Raw genomic sequence first — 22370 nt, 5'->3', positions numbered from 1 at the left:
GAGCCTAGCAGGCTACAGTCCATGGGGTTGCGAGAGTCAGACACAACTTAGTGACTAAACAACAATATTCAATTATATATATAAACATCTTTTAAAATCTATTCCTCTGTTGATGGACATTTAACTTACTTCCATGTCTTGGCTATTGAAAACAGTGCTGCAATGAACATTGGGGTGCATATATTTTTTTAAATTATTCTTTCCTCTGGGTATAAGCCCAGTAGTGGGATTTCTGGGTCATATGGTAATTCTATTTTTAGTTTTTTAAGAAACCTCCATTCAAATGGGTATCTTTCCTTTTCTCCTTTGCCTTTAGCTTCTCTTCTTTTCTCAGCTATTTGTAAGGCCTCCTCAGATAACCATTTTGAATTTTGGGGCATTTCTTTTTCTTGGGGATGGTCTTGATCCCTGTCTCCTGTACAATGTCATGAACCTCCGTCCATAGTTCTTCAGGCACTCTATCAAATCTAATCCCTTGAATCTATTTATTATCTCCACTGTATAATCATAAGGGATTTGATTTAGGTCATACCTGAATGGTCCAGTGGTTTTCCCTACTTTCTTCAATTTCAGTCTGAATTTGGCAATAAGGAGTTCATGATCTGAGCCACAGTTAGCTGCCAGTCTTGTTTTTGCTGACTGTACAGAGCTTCTTCATCTTTGGCTGCAAAGAATATAATCAGTCTGGTTTCAGTATTCACCATCTGGTGATGTCTATGTGTAGAGTCTTCTCTTGTGTTGTTGGAAGAGGGTATTTGCTATGACCAGTGCCTAGAGAAGTTTGCATTCTCTTGGCAAAACTCTGTTAGCCTTTGACCTGCTTAGTTTTGTACTTCAAGGCCAAATTTGCATCTTAATCCAGTTATGTATTGAATTCCTACTTTCGCATTCCAGTCCCCTATAATGAAAAGGATATCTTTTTTGGGTGTTAGTTCTAGAAGGTCTTGTAGGTCTTCATAGACTGTTCAACTTCAGCTTCTTCAGCATTACTGGTTGGGGCATAGACTTGTATTACTATAATATTGAATGGTTTGCCTTGGAAACAAACAGAGATCATCCTATGGATGCGAGAGTTGGACTATAAAGAAAACTGAGCGCCAAAGAATTGATGCTTTTGAACTGTGGTGTTGGAGAAGACTCTTGAGAGTCCCTTGGACTGCAAGGAGATCCAACCAGTCCATCCTAAAGGAAATCAGTCCTGAATATTCATTGGAAGGACTGATGCTGAAGCTGCAACTATAATACTTTGGGCACTGATGCAAAGTAGTGACTCATTTGAAAAAACCCTGATCCTGGGAAAGACTGAAGGCAGGAGGAGAAGGGGATGACAGAGGATGAGATGGTTGGATGGCATCACTGACTCAATGGACATGAGTTTGAGTAAGCTCCAGGAATTGGTAATGGACAGGGAATCCTGGCCTGAGGCAGTCCGTGGAGCCGCAAAGAGTCAGACACAACTGAACAACTGAACTGAACTGAAAGAAACCTCCATTCTGTTCTCCATAGTGGCTATACCAATTTACCGTCTCACCAATAGTGTAGGAGGATTTGAGAAAAATTCTTCTGATTAATGAAATTTCTCAATGAAGTAGAAGAGTTACCACAAGGAGTAAGGATAGGAGAAGAGGAAACAGAAGTTTGAGGAGAAAGAAGAATGTGTAAAAAGGTAAATGGGTTAAGAATATATGAATATAGAACATAGGAAAGTTGGGCTTCCTAGATGGCACTAGTGGTAAAGAACCTGCCTGCCAATGCTGGAGACGCAACAGACATGGGTCCATTCCCTGGGCCAGGAAGATGCCCTAGAAGAGAGCAAGGCAACCCACTCCAGCATTCTTGCCTGGAGAATCCCACGGACAGAGGAGCCTGGCAGGCTACAGTCCATGGGATCGCAAAGAGTCGGACATTACTGAAGCAACTAAGCATGCACACAATATGTTTGGCAAGTAGCATTAAGGGCCAACTTGAGGGTTGTGGTAAAGTGAGACAAGTCAGTATAATTTGCTGCTTTTCCCCAGTTGTGTTTAGCTGCATAGGTGAAGATGCAGGATAGAAAGACAGGTGAATTTAACCTAGGTGGCAATTTCACCGAATACGAGAGAGAGAGAAGGACGAGGGAATCGCAAGTGTAAGCAAGAAAATGATCATAATAACCAGCCATGGAATTTAATCTGGATCAGTGGGGAGTGACGGAGCGCACACACACACACACACACAGAGGCATCATCAAGAAAGTGAAGAACAGGGAAACTGTGGTAGGATCAATACAGTGCTTATGGAATCAAAAGATGGTTGGAGTATCCAGTCTCCTTCACCTCATTATTTGCTCATCACAGAGCTCACGTTTTCATGGTCTGAGCCTTCACATTTGCATCTTCATAGCAGGATGATAGAAGAAATAAAGAAAAAGCAGGGGGCAGGGCAAAGAGGTGCAATTACTGTCTATGTTTACAGGAGGTTTCCCAGAAAGTGTCACATGATACTTTTTTCTTATATTTCTTTGGTCAGAACTTGTTACATGGTTATTCCTAGCAATAAAATATTTATTCCAGAGACCAGTAAATAATGACTTCTATTCCTTACGATAAAGGGGAGGACATAGGTTAGGTAATTACTATGTTTCTTTGCTTCTAAAATGTGAATTTCTCCCACATTTTACCTTTCTGAAAGCAGGATATATAATAGAGTTGGTATTGTGTCATGGTTTAATTGCTGCATTTTTTATACTTATTAGTAAGAAAAACAATACATTTTACAGTTGATGACATCTTATATTGGAGGAAAGATGACAGCATTTTGCCAAGCCAGAGAGAGTGAATGTGAGGGACAGATTTGCTCTAGGTAAGAGAAAGGGAAAAAATATAATTAATTTGGTTTTTCACTTGTCAAGTTTGAGAATGGCCCATAAACATGAAAATTTAGGACTAGAACTCCAGTTTGTGATGGGGCATGTGATCAAATTTATGTGGGAAAATTCTTTGAGCTTTTAGGAATTTTGATTGTTTGCACACTTTGATTTCCAAAAATAATTTCAAGTGGTATTTCTTCACTATCAGTAAAAATTATTTCGTTTGTTGCCAAAGCCTCAGCAACCCTGCCAGATGTCATAATAATTTTATAAGATGATAAGGTATTAATTCAAGGTTTTCAATTAAATTAACTGTGAAAAATAAGATGCGATTTAAAATATTAGTTTGTAGCCAATAAGTGATGGTGGAATTTTTTCATGTCTATAGCAATTGCATGTGAAACTTCTGATAGAAATGTCTGGTTTTAATTTATTTTCTTCTGGATGCTTTATTGAAGACCCATGTGCAAAGGGAAAAAATTAAAACCAGACAACTTCAAATCCACTGTAAATTTCACATGGCATTAGAAAAACTAAACTAAATGTTTCTTTTGGCCACCATGCTTGAAATGCAAGCAAGAAGCAAAAAAAAATTCATATTTTAATACTCGTATCTGAAATAAAATAGTATTTGGACCTAAACATTTATTAAACCTAGTGGTAGAAACTATAGTTTGGGTGAAATTGTTAAAAAAATAAATGTACACAGCAAATTATTTGCATTCCATTTTCAGGCTTATATCCTACATTTGAAATGTGAGAAATAAGGAAATGAAAGTGGTTATTAAATTTTTTAAAAAATGCAGGCCTAGTAAAAGGTAGATTTATGGTTTCAGGTCTTTTGCTGGTAACATTGACCCCTATCCCCAGTATCTCACCAAGGTCTTCATGAAATGGTACTTGATCAAAGATGAAATATTAGAAACCAATAATATCTGTAGACCTGGGGCAAAAATCACCTTAAAAACAATGTGTATCAACTTTTTATGAGCAAAAGTAGCAAAAAGAAAAGGCTCTTTCTCCTTATTTTTGATATTTTTAAAGTTCTAATTAGCTTCATTCATTCATTCACTCATGGATTCTACACTTTCTTTGGGTCTTGCTATGTGTCAGATACAGGCAAAATGATCTGCAAAAACGGATATAATCCCTGTCCTCAGAGAACTTACTTTACATTCTGAAGAAAGAGATGACTACATTGCATTATTGAAACTGCAGCATAGGAGGTGCTCTGAAAGGAAACATATGCTAGATGGGTCTATGAAAAGAGGAATTGACATGGTCAGGGAGGTCAGAGAAGTAATTCTTGCATGTGAAACCTCTGATAAAAAGAACATCAATAAAAACATTTCCTGATAGCTCAGTTGGTAAAGAATGCGCCTGCAATGCAGGAGACCCTGGTTTGATTCCTGGATTGGGAAGATCTGCTGGAGACGAGATAGGCTGGCCACTTCAGTATTCTTGGGCTTCCCTGGTGGCTCAGCTGGTAAAGAATCTGCCTGCAGTGCAGGAGACCTGGGTTAGATCCCTGGGTTGGGAAGATCCTCTGGAGAAGGGAAAGGCTACCCAGTCTAGTATTCTGGTCTGGAGAATTCCATGGACTGTGTAGTCCATGGGGTCTCAAAGAGTCAGACATGACTTAGCGACTTTCACTTTCAACAATCTTTTCAGCTACAGGGTATCTAACAAATGGAGGCTTCAACACTTAAGCCACTTATAACAAGTGTAGAGGTGTTTTGATCAGGGTTGATTCAGAAGCTCAACAATGCCATTAAAGCCCTAGGCTCTTACCCTCTCTCTGCTCTTCCAACCTTTCTTGTTGGCTAGGTTCTTCTATTTGTCTCTCTTGCTGAGAAGATGTGACAGCTCTAGGCATTATTTCTTCACACAACTGTATCAGAAGGCAGAAAAAGAGACCTGCTTACTTGTGTCTCTTTTTTTCAGAAGCCTGTTTTCTCAGAAGGAACGTCAGATCTCTTGGCCTTGCCCATGTCCATGTGCTAGCTGCAAGCTGATGGAAAAGCAAGAATACAACATTTTTTAAATCCTCTATAGTAGGATTCAGGCTCTGTCATCAAGGAAGCGGGGAGGTGGGAAATACTAATAAGATACCTACATTTTCTACCACAGGGAGGGACTCTCATGCTGTGATCTGAAAGGCAAGGAAGGTGACTAGAGAAGAGGCAAAGAAGAGCACTGCAGTAGGTGACCATTTGTGAAGGGTTCAGTGTAGGACAGTCAGTAGGTAGACAGGAAAGAAGGTGGAGACAGACCCTGTGGAGCCTGTCAGATCAGGTGAAGGGATTTTTGTCTTTATCCTGAGGACACTGGTAAGCCAGTGGAGGGATTTATACAGGTGACATGATTACGTGTTCCATTTATATCCAAAGTGGATATAAATGGGAGGCCAGAATAAGGGTGGTAATTGAATAGAGGCCACGGCAGATTTCCAGGTACAGGGAGAGTAGAATTATATAGTTCACTAATTGTTGTAACTAAGTAAAATATCTTCATTTGGTTCATTGCAGAAATAGAATAATTATTCCTGGCAACATTCCTGGTTAGAAAAAGTTTACATTCATAAGTAGAAAAAGATTGATCTTAACTACTGGACAATTTTCTCCCTTCTTTTATAATTCACATTTATTATAGAAAGTTCATAAAGTGCTAAAACTTACAAAAATGCTAAGGGGGGGAATAAAGCAGGGAAGATGAATAGAAAGTGTTGTAGTGGGGTCAAAAGTTTAGACAGGGTAATCAGAAAGGACCTCATTGAAAATGTGATTTGTGAGAGAGAGAGACAGAAAGGTGAGACATTAGTCCAGACACAAGGAATAGCATTCTAGCCACAGAGAACAGCTAGCACAAAGGTCCTGATCAGATAAAGTTAGATAGTGAGTAATTGTTGGTAGTAAAATAAGTATTTTAGGTTGCTATTTTATTTAGCCATCATGAGTGGCTCAGGAGGAGTATTCTGGGAACCTTGCAATAAATGCAAGCAAAAGTTAAAGTCAACTCATATTTTAATACTCCTACTGAGATAATAGAATGGTATTTGGACCTAGACATTCTATTAAGCTTAGTGGTAGAATCTATAGTTTAGGTGAAATTGCTGGGGGGAAAAAAAAAAGCAGACAGCAAGTTATTTCTGTTTCATTCTTAGGCTTATATTGTGTATGTGAAGTCAGAAAGGAACTCATGTATGGCTGGGTGAGGAAATCCAGCAAAAGGTCAGGAGAACCACAGATTCCACAGGAGTGTATTACTGGCAATGCTTGTTTGGGGTCATGAGCTGTGGGTATGGAGAAAAGGAAACCTTTGTGCACTGTTTGTGGGAGTGTAAATTAGAAAGCCATGATGGAAAACAGTATGGAGGTTCCTCAAGAAACTGAAAATGGAGCTACCTTATGATCCAGGCTTCCCAGGTGGCTCAGTGATAAAGCGTCCACCTGCCAACACAGAAGACACAGGTCAAGGCAAAAAAACACAAAACAAAACCAGAGAGTGAAGGTTTTGCTGGGGATTGCAAATTCATAGAAGGAAGGTACCACAGTAGGTGGTAGGTGGAAAGGTTGGGTTTAGACCAACAGGACTAGAAACATGGCTATAGTAAGTTGCTCTTATGAATATTTGGACAGATCATATGTTACTCCTTAAAAAAGAAAACAAACTTATAAAAATTTAATCTAAAATCAAAGTCACCCTTGGCCTTAAAATTCTCCTGAAATAGAGAACCCAGAAATAGCCACACACAAGTATGGCTAACTGTTTTTTTGACAAAGGTACCAAACCAATTCAATGAGAGAAGGACAATCTTTTCAATGCATAGTGCTAAAACAATTGGATATCCACAGGTAAGAAACTGAACTTCGACCTATATCTCACACCTTATTAACTTAAAACTTAACTCAAAAACTAACTCAGAGTGGATCATAGAATTAAATGTAAAAGGTGAGGCAAAAAAACCTTTAGAAGAAAACAGAAAATCTTTAGGACCTAGGGTTGGTAAACAGTATTTGGACAAGATACCAAAAGCAACAGGATGGGGGTTCAAGAAAGTAAAAATAGAACTACCACATGATCCAGCAAATCAACTTCTGGGTATGTATCCAAAGAAAATGAAAACACTGATTTGAAAAGATATATGCTCCACTACGTTTATTACAGCAAGATTTAAACTAGACAAGACATGAAAGCAACCTAAGTATCCATCAAATAGATGAATGAATAAAGAAGGTGTGGTCTATACATAAAATGGGATATTACTCAGCCACGAGTAATAATGAAATCAGGTCATTTGCAACAACATAGATGGATCTGGAGGGTATTATGCTAAGTGAAATAAGTCAAATGGAGAAAAACAGATACTGTACGATTTCACTTACATGTGGAATGTAAAATATAAAACAAATGGGCAAACAAAACCAAACAGAAACAGACTCATAGATACAGGGAACAAACTGGTGGTTGCCAGATGGGAGTGGGGTAGGGAGACAGACAAAATAGGTGAAAGGGATTAACAGGCAGAAACTTCCAGCTATAAAATAAATAAGTCACGAGGATATAATGTACACATAGGGAATACAGTCAATAATGTCATAACAACTTTGTATGGTGACAGATGGCAAATGGTCTTGCTGCCATAATCATTTAATAAAGTACAAAAATATTGAATTACCCTTAGACACTTGAAACTACTACAATATTGCATGTTAATTATAACACAATAAAAATAAAACATGGAAGCAAAAGAAAGCATAATCCATAAATTTAAAAATGACTAAACTGGGCTTCATCAAAATTAAAAATATTTACTGAGCAACACATCCTGTTAAGAGGATGAAAGGACAAGCTACAGATAGGAGAAAATATTTGTGAACCACATATCTGATAAAAGACTCGTATCTGGACTACATAAAACCTCTCAAATGTAAATAGCAAAAAATAATGCAATTAGAAAATGGACAAAATATGAGACATTGAACTGAATGGAATACTCATAATGGCAAATAAGCACATGAAAAGATATTCCACATCATTAGTCATCATGGGAATATAAGATCTTGACGAACTATCATTACACATCTATTATTTATGTTAGCTGAACTGAAATTAAAAATACCAAATATTGGTGGGGACACGGAGAATCTGGATCTCATACAGTGTTGGTGGGAATGAAAAATGGTACAGGTTTTCTGGAAAATAGTTTAGCAGTTTTATTAAAGAAACTAAATAAAATTGCACATTTGAGCATTTATTCCAGAGAAATGAAAATTTATGTCCACACAAAAACCTGTACATGATTGTTCATTGCAGTTTTATCTGTAATCAGATCAGATCAGTCGCTCAGTCGTGTCCGACTCTTTGTGACCCCATGAATTGCAGCACGCCAGGCCTCCCTATCCATCACCAACTCCCGGAGTTCACTCAGACTCACGTCCATCGAGTCAGTGATGCCATCCAGCCATCTCTAGTCCTAACCAAACCAAAATATTCTGCAACAGGTGAATGGTTAATCAAACTGTGGTAATCCAGATATATATATATCCTATTCATTTTGTTTTTCTGGAGAATCTAGACTAATGCACCACAGAATACTAATACCACCCAGCAATAAAAAGTGAAGAACTATTGTTAAATGCAATAACATGAATGGATCTCAGAGGCCCTATGAAAAGTGAAAGAAGCCAATGTCAAAAAGTTATATATACTACGAGTCTATTTATATAACATTCTTGAAATATGAAATTATACAAATGGAAACAGTAGTAGTGGCCAGGGGTTGGGAGGTGGGTATATAAAAGAGTAACACCAGGGGAAATCTTTGTGGTGATGAACAGTTCTGTATCTTGATTCTGCTAGGGGTTTCATGAATTGACACGTGATAGAATGACAAAGGAATGCATAAACACTTTATATCAATGTCAGTTTCCTGGCTTCCATCAGTTCAGTTCAGTTTAGTCGCTCACTCGTGTCCGACTCTTTGCGACCCCATGAATCGCAGCACGCCAGGCCTCCCTGTCCATCACCAACTCCCGGAGTTGACTCAGACTCACGTCCATCGAGTCAGTGATGCCATCCAGCCATCTCATCCTCTGTCATCCCCTTTTCCTTCTGCCCCCAATCCCTCCCAGCATCAGAGTCTTTTCCAATGAGTCAACTCTTCGCATGAGGTGGCCAAAGTACTGGAGTTTCAGCTTTAGCATCATTCCTTCCAAAGAAATCCCAGGGCTGATCTCCTTCAGAATGGACTGCCTGGATCTCCTTGCAGTCCAAGGGACTCTCAAGAGTCTTCTCCAACACCACAGTTCAAAAGCATCAATTCTTTGGCGCTCAGCCTTCTTCCCAGTCCAACTCTCACATCCATACATGACCACAGGAAAAACCATAGCCTTGACTAGACAGACCTTTGTTGGCAAAGTAATGTCTCTGCTTTTGAATATGCTATCTAGGTTGGTCATAATTTACCTTCCAAGGAGTAAGCATCTTTTAATTTCATGGCTGCAGTCACCATCTGCAGTGATTTTGGAGCCCCAAAAAATAAAGTCTGACACTGTTTCCACTGTTTGAGCATTCTTTGGCATTGCCTTTCTTTGGGATTGGAATGAAAACTGACCTTTTCCAGTCCTGCGGCCACTGCTGAGTTTTCCAAATTTGCTGGCATATTGAGTGCAGCACTTTCACAGCATCATCTTTCAGGACTTGAAATACTGGCTTCCATACTGTACAACAATTATATAAGACGTAATCAACGGGAGAAACTGAGTTAAGTTTGTACAAGAGCTCTGTGTACTGTTTTTGTAACTTCCTGTGAAATCTATTTCAAAATTAAAAGTTTAAAAGAAAATTCTCTGTGAGATATCTCTTCCTTCATCTTTCTGTGCATTTCCTCTTTCCCTGGACAAGGCTTTCTCTCTGGTACTAGGTGCTGTGGTGCTCAATCTTTTTTTTAAATTAATTTATTTTTAATTGAAGGATAATTGCTTTACAGCATTGTGTTGGTTTCTGCCCAACGGCAACATGAATCAGCCATAGGTATTCCTATGTCCCATTCCCTCTTAAACACCCATCCCATTGCACTCCCCACTCAATCTCTTTCTTAACCCCTTTCCCTTATGTATTTCGTTTTCTTTTATTTGGCCTTAATGCAGAACCAAGGCATTCCCCATCCACCTGTTAATACTATTCTTTTAATGAAAATTGTTTTCACCTGCTTAATTTTAAAAGCAGGGGCATTCTAACTTTAAAAAAGTTCTCTAAAATAGCACACCCCACCAACGAACCTGCTTTTTATTTTATAATCCACAGTTAATCATTGTTCTTAAGGTTAGTAGTCCACAATACAAACATATTACTAACAATTGCCTCAGAAGATAATTTTTGTTTTGTATGTCCAGTATCCATGGATTATGATTACACGTTCAGGATTTACTGGGAAAAGACTGATATAAAATAGTATGTTTCATAAGTTTTTCATGTGAATACACATGTCAAAAAAAAAAATCTTTCGCCAGGCCATGTGTCTAGATTTTTCATTTGGAAAATATGATCATTATAAGTATCAACTACAGAACATCAAACTGAATACAGCCCTTTCCTGAGGGCTTGCAAACTGAATCTGGCAACATTTTGGAAAAGTACTACTTTAGGTTCTCAAGCACCAACAAGCCCTCTGGCTCTTCTAGTGGGCTCAGCCCCTTATATTGAGTCCTTTGAAAAAATTATGAGTTGCAGGTGTTGAAATTTTCAAGCATTTTCTTTCGGTCTCTTCATTAACCGGTATGTAAACCAGTCCTAACAGACAAGGATTTTACTTTATGAGGCTTATATTTACACTCAATGCACTTCTTGCATTTTTCTTCCGTCCATTTTCCTTCTTATCTCTTGCAACCAAACGTTGCACCTCTTTTTTTTTAATAAATATTTTTAAAACTCCATTATTTAACAAAACACCTAACAATAATGAAATTAACCAAACCCTCCCTACTCTTTTGCTTTGCGTGGGCTTGAAAACGAAGGAAGCTTGTCCCTTGCGGTGATCCGTCCTAGTGTCTGCCTGTAGCAAGATGGCGGCGGTCTCAATGTCAGTGGCGCTGAGGCAAGCGTTGTGGGGGAGAAGGGTAGCGACTGTAGCTGCCGTTTCCGTTTCCAAGGTTTCGACCAGGTAACAGGATTATGAGGCTTCTTCTTTAAGCTTCTCGGGTCTCTCCACCTTTGCGGAGGTCTCTGCTAGCTGGATCCCGGAGAAGGCCTCGGGAAAACGTCCTTTGCTGACCCTTTCCTCGGGAGAGGGCGAGCGGATTTGGGGCCATCTAGGGGAGCTTGGCCAGGCGAGTGGGGGCGTGCATGCGGGGAGAGGGGAGGAGGACCCCTGGTTTCTTGGAACCATGCATTGCTGCTATGGGAGAAGGTCTGGGGTATGGGGTTGTCTCCGAAGCTATGAACCGAGCCTGAGCCCCCAGAGAGGAGGCGGAGTCTCATTTTTCTTCCCCACTTTCTGAAACCGTCCATTTTTCACCTGTTTGCCCATCACTCCAGTTTTTACTGGAGGGTTGAATCTCTCTTTCCCTTACATGACTTTAAGTGGTATTGATTAGGTTTCTGAACTGAAACATTTTATTTGTCAGGCTGCTTGGGAGGAAAACTTGGTTGGAATTGAATGTTAGTAAAATTACCGCTCCTAGTAATACTGGAAAGTAATTTTTAAAAGGCTGATGGTAATGCTGAGATTTTTCCCATCTAGAATTTTATTAAAGCCGCACTGTAATTCAGAGATTGTTGTTGTTCATTGTTTTTCACTGAAGCATTTTTGTGATGGTGTTTTCTTTGACTGCATTACTTAATCCTCCATTTCCCTATTTTTCTGAATTTTCCTGATTTTAGTATAACAACAGCTCACGCGCCCACACACATACTCTCTAGCATTTTTATCTGCGAAAAATTTATTATTTTGTTAAATTGCTGTTTTCACAGCTTGTTAGTATAAATATAAACCAGGGCTTTTGTTGATTGTCTTCTGCAGGAGTGCTTAGAAAAGCGATGCAAAGACTGGATGTACAGAACTGAAGGGGATGTGAGGGATGGGAGTGTTAAAAATTGAAAAGAGAGTCTATTGAAATTAGTGTTATATTAAACATAAAGGGAATACAGAAAGTTGGAAAGAATTAATTAGAAAGGATTTTTGGAGATAAGTTTTATTTAGGTTTTAAATAGTGGATGATGGATGGGAAAGATGCCCTAGGTAGGGTTAGTGGCTTATTAAAAGTCTTGAGCGCAATATATACATAATACTGTTATTGTTGTTGTTTAGTTGCCAAGTTGTGTCCAACTCTTGCGATCCCATGGACTGTAGCCCCCCAGCTCCTCTGTCCATGAAATTCTTCAGGCAAGAATACTGGAGTGGGTTGTCATTTCCTTCTCTGGGGATCTTCCTGACCCAGAGATGGAACCCGCATCTCTTGTGTTTCTGCATTGGCAGGCGAATTCTTTACCTCTGAGCCATCAGAGACGCTCATATACATAATATAGTGTCATTGAAAAATACAAGTTTGTAATTAACTGTTCTACTTATGGGGAACTTAAAGAATGGAAAGTATTTCTCTAAGATACTCCACTGGTTAACCTAGGTCTAGAATAGAGGTGACCCAGGTTAGCTATTCTAGATACTATGGAGATTAATTTTGCATTTCCAAGTAATTCACAGTAGCCCTAGAACTGAGAGCAAATTTGAAGGGTCCATGGCCAATCAAAACATGGCTGTAGGGAATTCCCTGGTGGTCTAGGGATTAGAAGGACTTTCTTGTAGCTCAAATGGTAAAGAATCTGCCTGCAGTGCAGGAGACCAGGGTTCGACCCCTGAGTCGGGAAGATCCTCTGGCGAAGGGAACAGCAATCCACTCCAGTATTCTTGCTTGGAGAATCCCATGGACAGAGAAGCCTAGTGGGCTACTGTCCGTGGGGCCTCAAAGAGTCGGATATGACTGAGCAGCTAACACACACTAGTGCTTAGATAAGCTAGTATGAAGCCCTTTCACTGATGAGGGCCCAGCTTCAATCCCAGGTGGGGAACTAGGATCCCACAAACTTCCGGGGCATGGCCAAAAATAAACAAAACATGGCTGTGCTGTATGTCTTAGTCACAGCCATTTTCTTAGCAATTTATAGTAGTTGAAGTTAAGATACTAAATTTCGGAAACTCTGGTAATTAGTCTTATCCACATTTAAAGAGTTTCTGCTTGCAAATGTGTTAGAAGAGATTTGAAAATAAAACTTTAAACCATGTAAAGATGAACTGTTTCAGATATTGAGTGAAGTTGCCCAGTCGTGTCCAACTCTTTGTGACCCCATGGACTGTAGTCTACCAGGCTCCTCCATCCATGGGATTCTCCAGGCAAGACTACTGGAGTGGGTTGCCATTTCCTTCTCCAGTTTCAGATATTAAAATTCTTAAAAGTCAAAGCAAATTTTAAACACAAGTCAAATGATACACTTGTTTGCTTTCTTTACTATTTTTTTTTTTCTTTTTTTCCCTAAAGAGCTTATGTTGTTAATTTCATCTTGAGGGAAATGTATGGCACTTCTCTCTTACATACTATTTGCTTTTTATCCTTAAAATCTCTGTACATTATGACTTGTGAGCAATGAGGATCTGGAAAGGTGGAGTGTGGAAAGAGAGCCATTAATGGGGAGATATACATCTTAAATTCATTGTATTTTATTACTTTATTTGCAAATGATGTTACAGTTCAGATTACTTAAGTAAAATGAGAGGGGAGAATCAGTAAGGCCCTTGGTAAGGAAGGGAGTAGTGATCAAATACTAAAAAAAAAAAACAAACCTGTTAGCAGAAGGAAAGAAGCAGTTAACTGTTACATTAACTTATTAATGTATGAATTTAACTGCAGTATATCTGTAAAAAACCAAAGAGACCAAAAAACCAGACAGCATGTACACACAAGACAGAAAAAAACTAAATGGTGTAGTTGATTTCAGCTGATCCAGTTACTGAGCACCTGCTCTAGAGTGAATGTGTTTCCAGGTGCTTCTTATTTCCCTGGACTGAAGGAGAAGGGAGAAAACCCTGGATATATGGCTTACACTTTTCCTTACTTTCCCTGACATTCCTAAGGGATTGTCCAGAGTAAGTTTAACTATTTAGATATTAGTCATCTCCAAGGGATCTTCCCAGCCCAGGGATCGAACCCAGGTCTTTCGCATTGTGGGCAGATTCTTTACCAGCTAAGCCACCAGGGAAGCCCAAGAATACTGGAGTGGGTAGCCTATCCTTTCTCCAGCAGATCATCCCGACCCAGGAATCAAACCGGGGTCTCCTGCATTGCAGGCGGATTCTTTACCAGCTGAGCTATTAGGGAAGCCCAGAGAAAAATGGCATTTTATTTCAAAATAGCAGTATTTAGGACTCAGGACATTTGATACAGTGGTTTTGTTTTCTTTAACCTGTTCATGTATACTTATCTCACCTAGCCCTGTTCTATCACTTCTTTTGATTGGACTGTCTTGTGTTTATCTCAAATATAGCTCCTTAGGTTCTTCAGAGGGTGTGCTGTTAATACTAAGTGTATGGGACCTTTTTGTGAGGCCTGTTTTGTATTGTATTCTCTTGCTCTATTTTATTTTTCAGAGTTAGATAAGCCAGTATGAAATTGTGAGTTTGCAGGAACCTTCAATGAGTAAGAGGTACTAAGTTTGATAAGAGTTCTCTGTATATTACACCTTGCTGAGAAACTGTCTCAGCCTAAATTTGAGAAACACTTGTTTTTCAGTTGCTGTCATATCTGACTCTTTGGAACCCCATGGACTGCAGAAGGCCAGGTTTCCCTGTCCTTCACTATCTCCTGGAGTTTGCGCAAACTGATGTGCATTGAGTCGGTGATGCCATCCAACTGTCTTATCCTCTGCTGCCCCTTCTCCTCCTGCTTTCAATCTTTCCCAGCATCTGGGTCTTTTCCAATGAGTCGGCTCTTCGAATCAGTTAGCCAAAGTATTGGAGCTTCAGCTATTAGGACATTTAAAGTCAGCAGATTGGCTTCTGCTGGATAAACAAATTCCTCTCTGAAGGGGAGCTACTTTTTGCTGTCTGGAATGTATCAAGACCAAGTTTTGTGAGCTTACAGTGTTTATAATGTGCTTTCTAATAGGTTTCATTGTTTTGCTTATTTTCCTCATTAAAAATATCCATAATTAGTTGGTCTGTTTTCATCAGTAGCATACATATTTGTTGAATTCCTCTTAGGAGATTTAAAAACTAGTTAAATATTTTAACACTCTGAGCTCCTGCTTTAGAGTGAGTCTAGAGCATTCTCAGTTCAGTTCAGTTGCTCAGTCATGTCCAACTCTTTGCGACCCCATGGACAATAGCACTCCAGGCTTCCCCATCCATCATCAACTCCCAGAGCTTACTCAAACTTATGTCCATTGAGTTGGTGATGCCATCCAACCATCTCATCCTCTGTCATCCCCTTCTCCTCCTGCCTTCAATCTTTCCCAGCATCAGGGTCTTTTCCAGTGAATCAGTTCTTCACATCAGATGGCCAAAGTATTGGAGTTTCAGCTTCAGCATCAGTCCTTCCAATGAACATTCAGGACTGATTTCCTTTACGATGGACTGGTTGGATCTCCTTGCAGTCCAAGGGACTCTCAAGAGTCTTCTCCAACACCACAGTTCAAAAGCATCAATTCCTCAGTGCTCAGCTTTCTTTACAGTCCAACTCTCACATCCATACATGACCACTGGAAAAACCATAGCCTTGACTAGATGGACCTTTGTTGGCAAAGTAACATCTCTGCCTTTTAATATGCTGTCTAGATTAATCATAACTTTCCTTCCAAGGAGTAAGCATCTTTTAATTTCATGGCTGCAGTCACCATCTGCAGTGATTTTGGAGTCCCAAAAAATAAAGTCTGCCACTTTTTCCACTGTTGCCCAATCTATTTGCCATGAAGTGATAGGACTGGATGCCATCATCTTAGTTTTCTGAATGTTGAGTTTTAAGACAGCTTTTTCACTCTCCTCTTTCACTTTCATCAAGAGGCTCTTTAGTTCTGCCATAAGGGTGGTGTCGTCTGTGTATCTGAGGTTATTGATATTTCTCCCTGCAACCTTGATTCCAGTTTGTGCTTCATCCAGCCTGGCATTTTGCATGATGTAGTCTGCATGTAAATTGAATAAGGAGGGTACAGATATACAGCCTTGATGTTCTCCTGTCCTAATTTGGAACCAGTTCATTGTTCCATGTCCAGTTTTATCTGTTGCTTCTTGACCTGCATACAGATTTCTCAGGAGGCAGGTAAGGTGGTCTGGTACTCCCATCTCTTTAGAATTTTCCACAGTTTGTTGTGATCCAAAGACTTTGGTGTAGTCAGTAAAGCAGAAGTATATGTTTTTCTGGAACTCTTTTGCTCTTTCGATGATCCAACAGATGTTGGCAATTTGATCTCTGGTTCCTCTGCCTTTTCTAAAACCAGCTTGAACATCTGGAAGTTCTTGGTTCATGTACTGTTGAAGCCTAGCTTGGAGAATTTTGAGCATTAATTTGCTAGCCTCTGAGATGAGTGCAGTTGTTCAGAGACTAATTCTAATTAGTCTAATATTAGAATAATGTCTTGGCACATAGTAAATTTTACCTAAATATATGCTGATTTTATTATTGGTTTAAATAGGCTGAATATTTTTCTTTTTTTTAATCTTGTTGATGGATATTGTGGTAGATGATATTATTATTTATAACATTTACATTCCCTGTGACAGGATTATGCATCACTGCCCCATTTGCCAAATGACTTGTTTTGACCAATGAAATCTTAACCAGAAATGGCTGCTGCTGCTGCTGCTAAGTTGCTTTAGTCGTGTCTGACTCTGTGCGACTCCATAGACGGCAGCCCACCAGGCTCCCGTCTCTGGGATTCTCCAGGCAAGAATGCTGGAGTGGGTTGCCATTTCCTTCTCCAATGCATGAAAGTGAAAAGTGAAAGTGAAGTTGCTCAGTCGTGTCCGACTCTTAGTGACCCCATGGACTGCAGCCTACCAGGCTCCTCCGCTCATGGGATTTTCCAGGAAAGAGTACCGGAGTGGGCTGCCATTGCCTTCTCCAGAAATGGCTAGGTCACGTCAGACACTAGCTCCAGGAACTTTCCCATGTTTTGCCATGTTGTTTTTTCCTCTGCTGTCCCAGGTGGGCTTTTTTCTTTCAGCCTAGATCCTGGAACAAAGATAACATGGGGAAAAGCAGAGCTGATTATTATAGGTTATATAAAATATAAAGAGACTAAGAAATAAAATTTGTTATAAGCCACAAAGATGTTTGGATTGTCGACTACCTCAGAATAACAGCCTATACTGGCCCTTACACATACACATGAAAATAAGCAGGTTTTGGTATATGTACTGATATATCAGTAATTAGGTCACAGGCTGAAAAGATTTTTAATTCATTTTTCTATACTTCATAGCACCTAGTGTAATGGGTCTTACAGTAACAACGCTTATCACATAGATGAGTAAATACATATTCAGAGATGGTAAGGAAAAATAGGAAGCCGTAGGTAGTATTTCTGTTAATAGCCTCATCAGTGAAAACCAGGTAGGCAATAACCTACTAAATGTGGATATAAAATATCTACAACTCGCATTCTTTTCTAATCATTTGCATTGGTCTGAGTTGAGGATATTCACCTAAAACCCTGGACTGAAGTTGTCTCATGAATAGATCTTTTTTGTATTCATACATTTCTTTGAGAAGTGTCCTGATTCTTCTTTTGTTTTCAAATTTAAAAAAGACATGGAAATGAAATTATATGAGAAAGTGTACTCACGGAACATCTGAACTCTTTAGGAATAATAGTAACTAAAGGTGATTATTAGACTTGCTATCTGCAAGCTACTTGAAGTTTTTAAAAGTTAATAATAGTACATGGGACTTAGTGAAGACAAATGAGCCAACTTGGTTCCTGTGTAATACATGTTAGAAGAGGTCTCTGTTTGGGGATAGGGTGAATACAGGATAAGACCATTTCAAATGAAAAAGCTTCTAAAATATATCCTTTGGTGAACATTGAGAATCATTTTTGTGATGTTTGAGTACAAATTAATAATAGCAGCTAACATTTCTCACTGTGTATTAGCCACTGGGCCAAGGACTTTACCTTCGTTATCTCATTTCTCAAAGTAATCGTACGAACTTAGGTGTTTTTATTCTTATTTTTCAGATGAGGAAACGTTTTTAAGTTTACGTTACTAGGAAATAGTTTGACTTAGCTAAAGGAATATGTGACTTTTGCAGGAAGAAATATTATGTATGATAATAGTAACCTACAACTTGTGTCCTCTCTTTTTTTTTCCTTTTAGCAAGGTATATTTTTTATTTGAAAGACTATCTGATGCTCTTTACTTTCACTCCACTATTCCTTTTATACAATGAGAGTCTCCAATTGAGGAATTGGGGCTTTTTTTGTGTGTGTGGTAAGGGTCTTTCCCCTAAAGTTTGTCATTATTTCTGATAAGAGACTGTAGGTAACTTCATGATTATATTGTCTTTCCCTCTTAAACAAAATACATGTAATGTATATTGAACAAGCCATACTGAAGATATTTTTCTTTCTTACCCTCATGATCATTGGGAAAAAGTTATTGTATTCTGCTGCCTTTAAAAACTATCAAGTGTCTGCTATGCTTTCTGAGTTCTTGTGTCTACTTTTTAATAGTGTTTTTGTGTTCTTCCTTGACTTTTCTGCTCCCCTTTAGCATTTCCATTACTGCTTTTCATTTATAATGGATTTGAATACCGAGCAAATAAACCTATTAGAATTTTGTATAAAATAAAATAGAATTAAAGCTTTGTTGATGGCTGAAATTTACTTTATTGTAAATTTTTATTGATTACAGCCTTGAACTTTTTAAAAGTTGACAGATAATACATATAATTGTTGTTTAGTCAGTATGTTGTATCTGACTCTTTTGTGACCCTATGGACTGCAGCCCTTCAGGCTCCTCTGTCCTACATGAGCTCTTTATTATAACTTTTTTTTCAGTTTGCAGTATCCAGACACCCTGATGGAATCTTTGCAGTGTTCATATTCTTCATAACAACTTTCATCCGAATCTTTGGATATTTTAGCAAACTATTTGAAGTCGTTTGTCCTTTAAGTAATGGCATGAGAACAAAAGAGAACAATTCAGAATAAATTCTGTTACTGAGTATTTTAATAGATTAAATATTAAAGTTACATTAAATATTTAATTAAAATTAAATTGTATTAAATATTAAATAGTATGTCATAGATTAAAATACTAAGGTTCTTTAGAACTAGTTGCTCAAATGTTACCTTTTTTTCTTGACTTTACTCTCTAGACTTAAATTTTTTCCTTTATGGGATCGTGCTCAAGTTCAGTTTTTAAACTCTTGCTGTACATCAAAATCACCTGTTGTGTGCATAAATAATTTAGATGTCTTGGTCCCAGTATATATTGGTTCACTAAGTTTAGGTTGAGATCTAGCTCTGTAGTGATTCTGAAGGGAAGGGAAGGCTGAAAACTGCTGTTTTTGTTTAATAGTTTCCATGCTATATCTTGAAGGATGTCAGAATACATTTTACCTTAGGTGGAGATTTTAAAAAACCAGCAAAAATGCTGCTATTTTTGTATATTTTCCTAAACTGAGTTTTATGTTTTTTACCCATGTATTTTATAGAGGCTTTTTCTAGGAGATACTTTCCTTTGAGGCAAAGCAGGCATTTTGATAATTTTGGAGAAAGCAGGCCATGTTACTCACTCTCCAGAGACTCTTGTTCTTCCTTTTGGAAGGGCTCAGGTTTAATATAGCGCAGCTGTTGAACTCTGCCCTTCAGAGTTTTAAGAAGCAAGTGTTTTATCCTTTAAAATGGAAATGACTTTTTTAGGGAGGTGGTCTTTGGCTGGATATAGTTCTCTAAGAAAGCTTTTCTAGAGTTCTTTTGTTTCAGTGATTTCTTAGAATTGTTTCAGATGTTTGAGAGCACTATCTCTGAGAGTAAAGATCTGGCTGCTTTTGTAATGTGTTTTGCTGTATCCTTAACAAAGCTAGATGAAGGATTTAATTCTTTGTGTTTTCTAGGACTCAAAAATATGTTCTTTTCTTTATTCAGCCACTCCATACATAAGTAAATGGTCCTTGAATAGGTTTACTAGACAAAAGATCCTGTTCTAGATGACTGTTCAGCAAGCCATATGCTTCTCCTAAAAATGTCAGTCTGTCCTGATGAGCTTTAAAGTGAATACAGATGTTTTGGCTCTTTTGAGGACTACCACCCTTTGTGTGGAAAGAGTACTTTTTCAAGAAATTTCTTCAATATAGAAGTTTGCATGAAATTTATATTTGTAACTTTTGTCTTTTATGTCTAATGAAATTAGATTTAATTAGTCATTAATAATTTGAATTTAATGTCCTTAGTACAAATGAAATTTAAAGAAATAAAATAGGTCTTAATAAGGCTTTTGTTAAGGTTTTGTATTTATTTGGTCTTTTTAAAATTGGAAACTTAGAGTGCTATTAAATATTTTTGTGCAATGAAAGGTGATATTTTGACACAAAGGGATACCTTTTTGATTTTCAGTGTGTTCTGCTTTGGTAGGTTAACTGTAAAAGTTATAGTTCATAGATTTATAGAATGTTTGAGGTGAAAGAAAACTCTTGGATCGTCCTGTCTGATCCTTTGTTTAATGCAGGAATCCCCAGAACTTTCTGCTTCTTGATTATCTAGCACTTGAGGAATATACGGTGAACTTCTAGCCTTAGAAAGCCCTCTGTACTTTATTTAAACTTACTGGTAAATGAAGTTTCTCTTTAATACTATATGGAAAAATTGTAACCCTTATACATATGTCAGCCCTTCAGTTAATTGAAGACATTTGTCATCAGTCATTCTCCCTCTGAGTTCTTGCTCCAGGCTTAGCATGTCTAGTTTGTTTACCCCTAACTAATGACCAAATTTCCTAATGCTTTACTACTTCTTGGTATTCCTTAGGATGTATTTCATTTTTCCAGTATCTATCTTTGAACTATATACTGTATTTTTAACTAAATGAGGTGATCAAATGTGGTAGTTTAGCAAATTGAAATCATAAAAGAGTTGACTCTTGACTTAACATTTAAAAAATTTTTAAATTATTAAGAAAAATTCACTATCTTCCTTTGGTGAACAGTTTTTAGAATTTTAACACATGTATAGATTTGTGTGATTACCTCAGTCATCAGGGTACAGAATAACAAAATACCCCAAAAAACTCCTCTTCCCCTGTAATCTATGGCAACAAATAATCTTTTCTTCATCTCCTTAGTTTTGTGATTTTGAGACTGTAATATTAATGGAACCATATGGTATACAACCTTGTGAAAATTGGTTTATTATATTCACCATAATGCCTTCGAGAGTCTTCTAAGTTGTGTGTATCAATAACTCATTCTTCTTATTGCTAAATAATATTCCGTTGTTTGAATGTACCACAGTTTATCCATTTACCCCCTGGAAGGTCTTTTGAATTATTTCTGGTTTTTGGCAGTTGTAAACAGAGCCACTTTTAAACATTTGTATACAAGATTGTGTGTAAACATTTCATTTCTCTAGCATATATATCTAGGAGGGAGATTCCTGGGCCATAGGTAATACACTTTTTGGGGGGCTGTTCTGGGTCTTTATTGCTGTTCATGGGCTTTTTTTCTCACTACAGTGAGTGGGTATTTCTCTCTAAGTTTGGTGTGTGAGCTTCTCATTGAGGTGGCCTCTCTCATTGCAGAGCATGGGCTCTAGACTGCAAGGGGGCTTCAGTGGCTGCAGTGCCCGGGCTCCGTAGGTGCAGTTCCTGGGCCTTAGAGCACAGGCTCCGTAGTTGTGGCAGATGGGCTTAGTTGCTCCGCGGCATGTGGGATCTTCCCAGACCAGGGATTGAACCAGCGTCTCCTGCATTGACAGGTGGATTCTCTACCACTGAGCCACTAGGGAAGGCTCAGGTAATATACTTTAACTTTATACGATACTGCAAAACCATTTTCCAGAGTAGTTGTACCATTTTGCTTTTCCAGCAGCAATGTATAAAATTTAGTTGCTTTGTATCCTTATTAACATTGGTATTGTCAATATTTTTAAATTTAACCATTTTAATTGGTGTATAATAATTCGTTGTCTTTTTTTTAAACAACTTTATTGAGACATAATTACCATATAATTCACTCATATAAAATGTATGATTTGATGGTTTCTAGCCGTCTTTGGGGTTGCACAGAGTTGGACACGACTGAAGCGACTTAGCAGCAGCAGCAGTATATTTACTTGGAGAAGGAAATAGCAACTCACTCCAGTGTTCTTGCCTGGAGAATCCCAGGGACGGCGGAGCCTGGTGGGCTGCCGTCTATGGGGTCACACAGAGTCGGACACGACTGAAGCGACTTAGCAGCAGCAGTATATTTACGGGCTTCCCATAGCTCAGTTGGTAAAGAATCTGCCTGCAGTGCAGGAGACCTGGCTTCGATTC

At 38.4% G+C, this 22370-nt stretch overlaps 1 protein-coding gene across 8 annotated transcripts in view; it reads left to right on the top strand.

Moving 5' to 3' along the window:
• Positions 1-10636: 10636 nt before the first annotated feature.
• Positions 10637-22370, top strand: part of NDUFS4 (NADH:ubiquinone oxidoreductase subunit S4) — a 116184-nt gene continuing 104450 nt past the window's right edge. For 3 of the 8 annotated variants that reach the window (XM_055554914.1, XM_055554913.1, XM_055554912.1), the window contains exon 1: positions 10642-11012. In XM_055554914.1, coding sequence (XP_055410889.1) covers positions 10915-11012 — 98 coding nt within the window. In that variant the 5' untranslated portion in view covers positions 10642-10914. Of the gene's footprint in view, positions 11013-22370 lie in introns of all 8 variants that reach the window. The other 5 variants (XM_055554911.1, XM_055554910.1, XM_055554908.1 and 2 more) reach the window with 4 other exon arrangements.

This window comes from Bubalus kerabau, chromosome 18 (genome assembly GCF_029407905.1).
Source record: "Bubalus kerabau isolate K-KA32 ecotype Philippines breed swamp buffalo chromosome 18, PCC_UOA_SB_1v2, whole genome shotgun sequence".
NCBI lineage: Eukaryota > Metazoa > Chordata > Mammalia > Artiodactyla > Bovidae > Bubalus > Bubalus kerabau.
The sequence above is the reverse complement of the archived record's forward strand: the minus strand, read 5'-3'. Positions and strand labels throughout refer to the sequence as shown.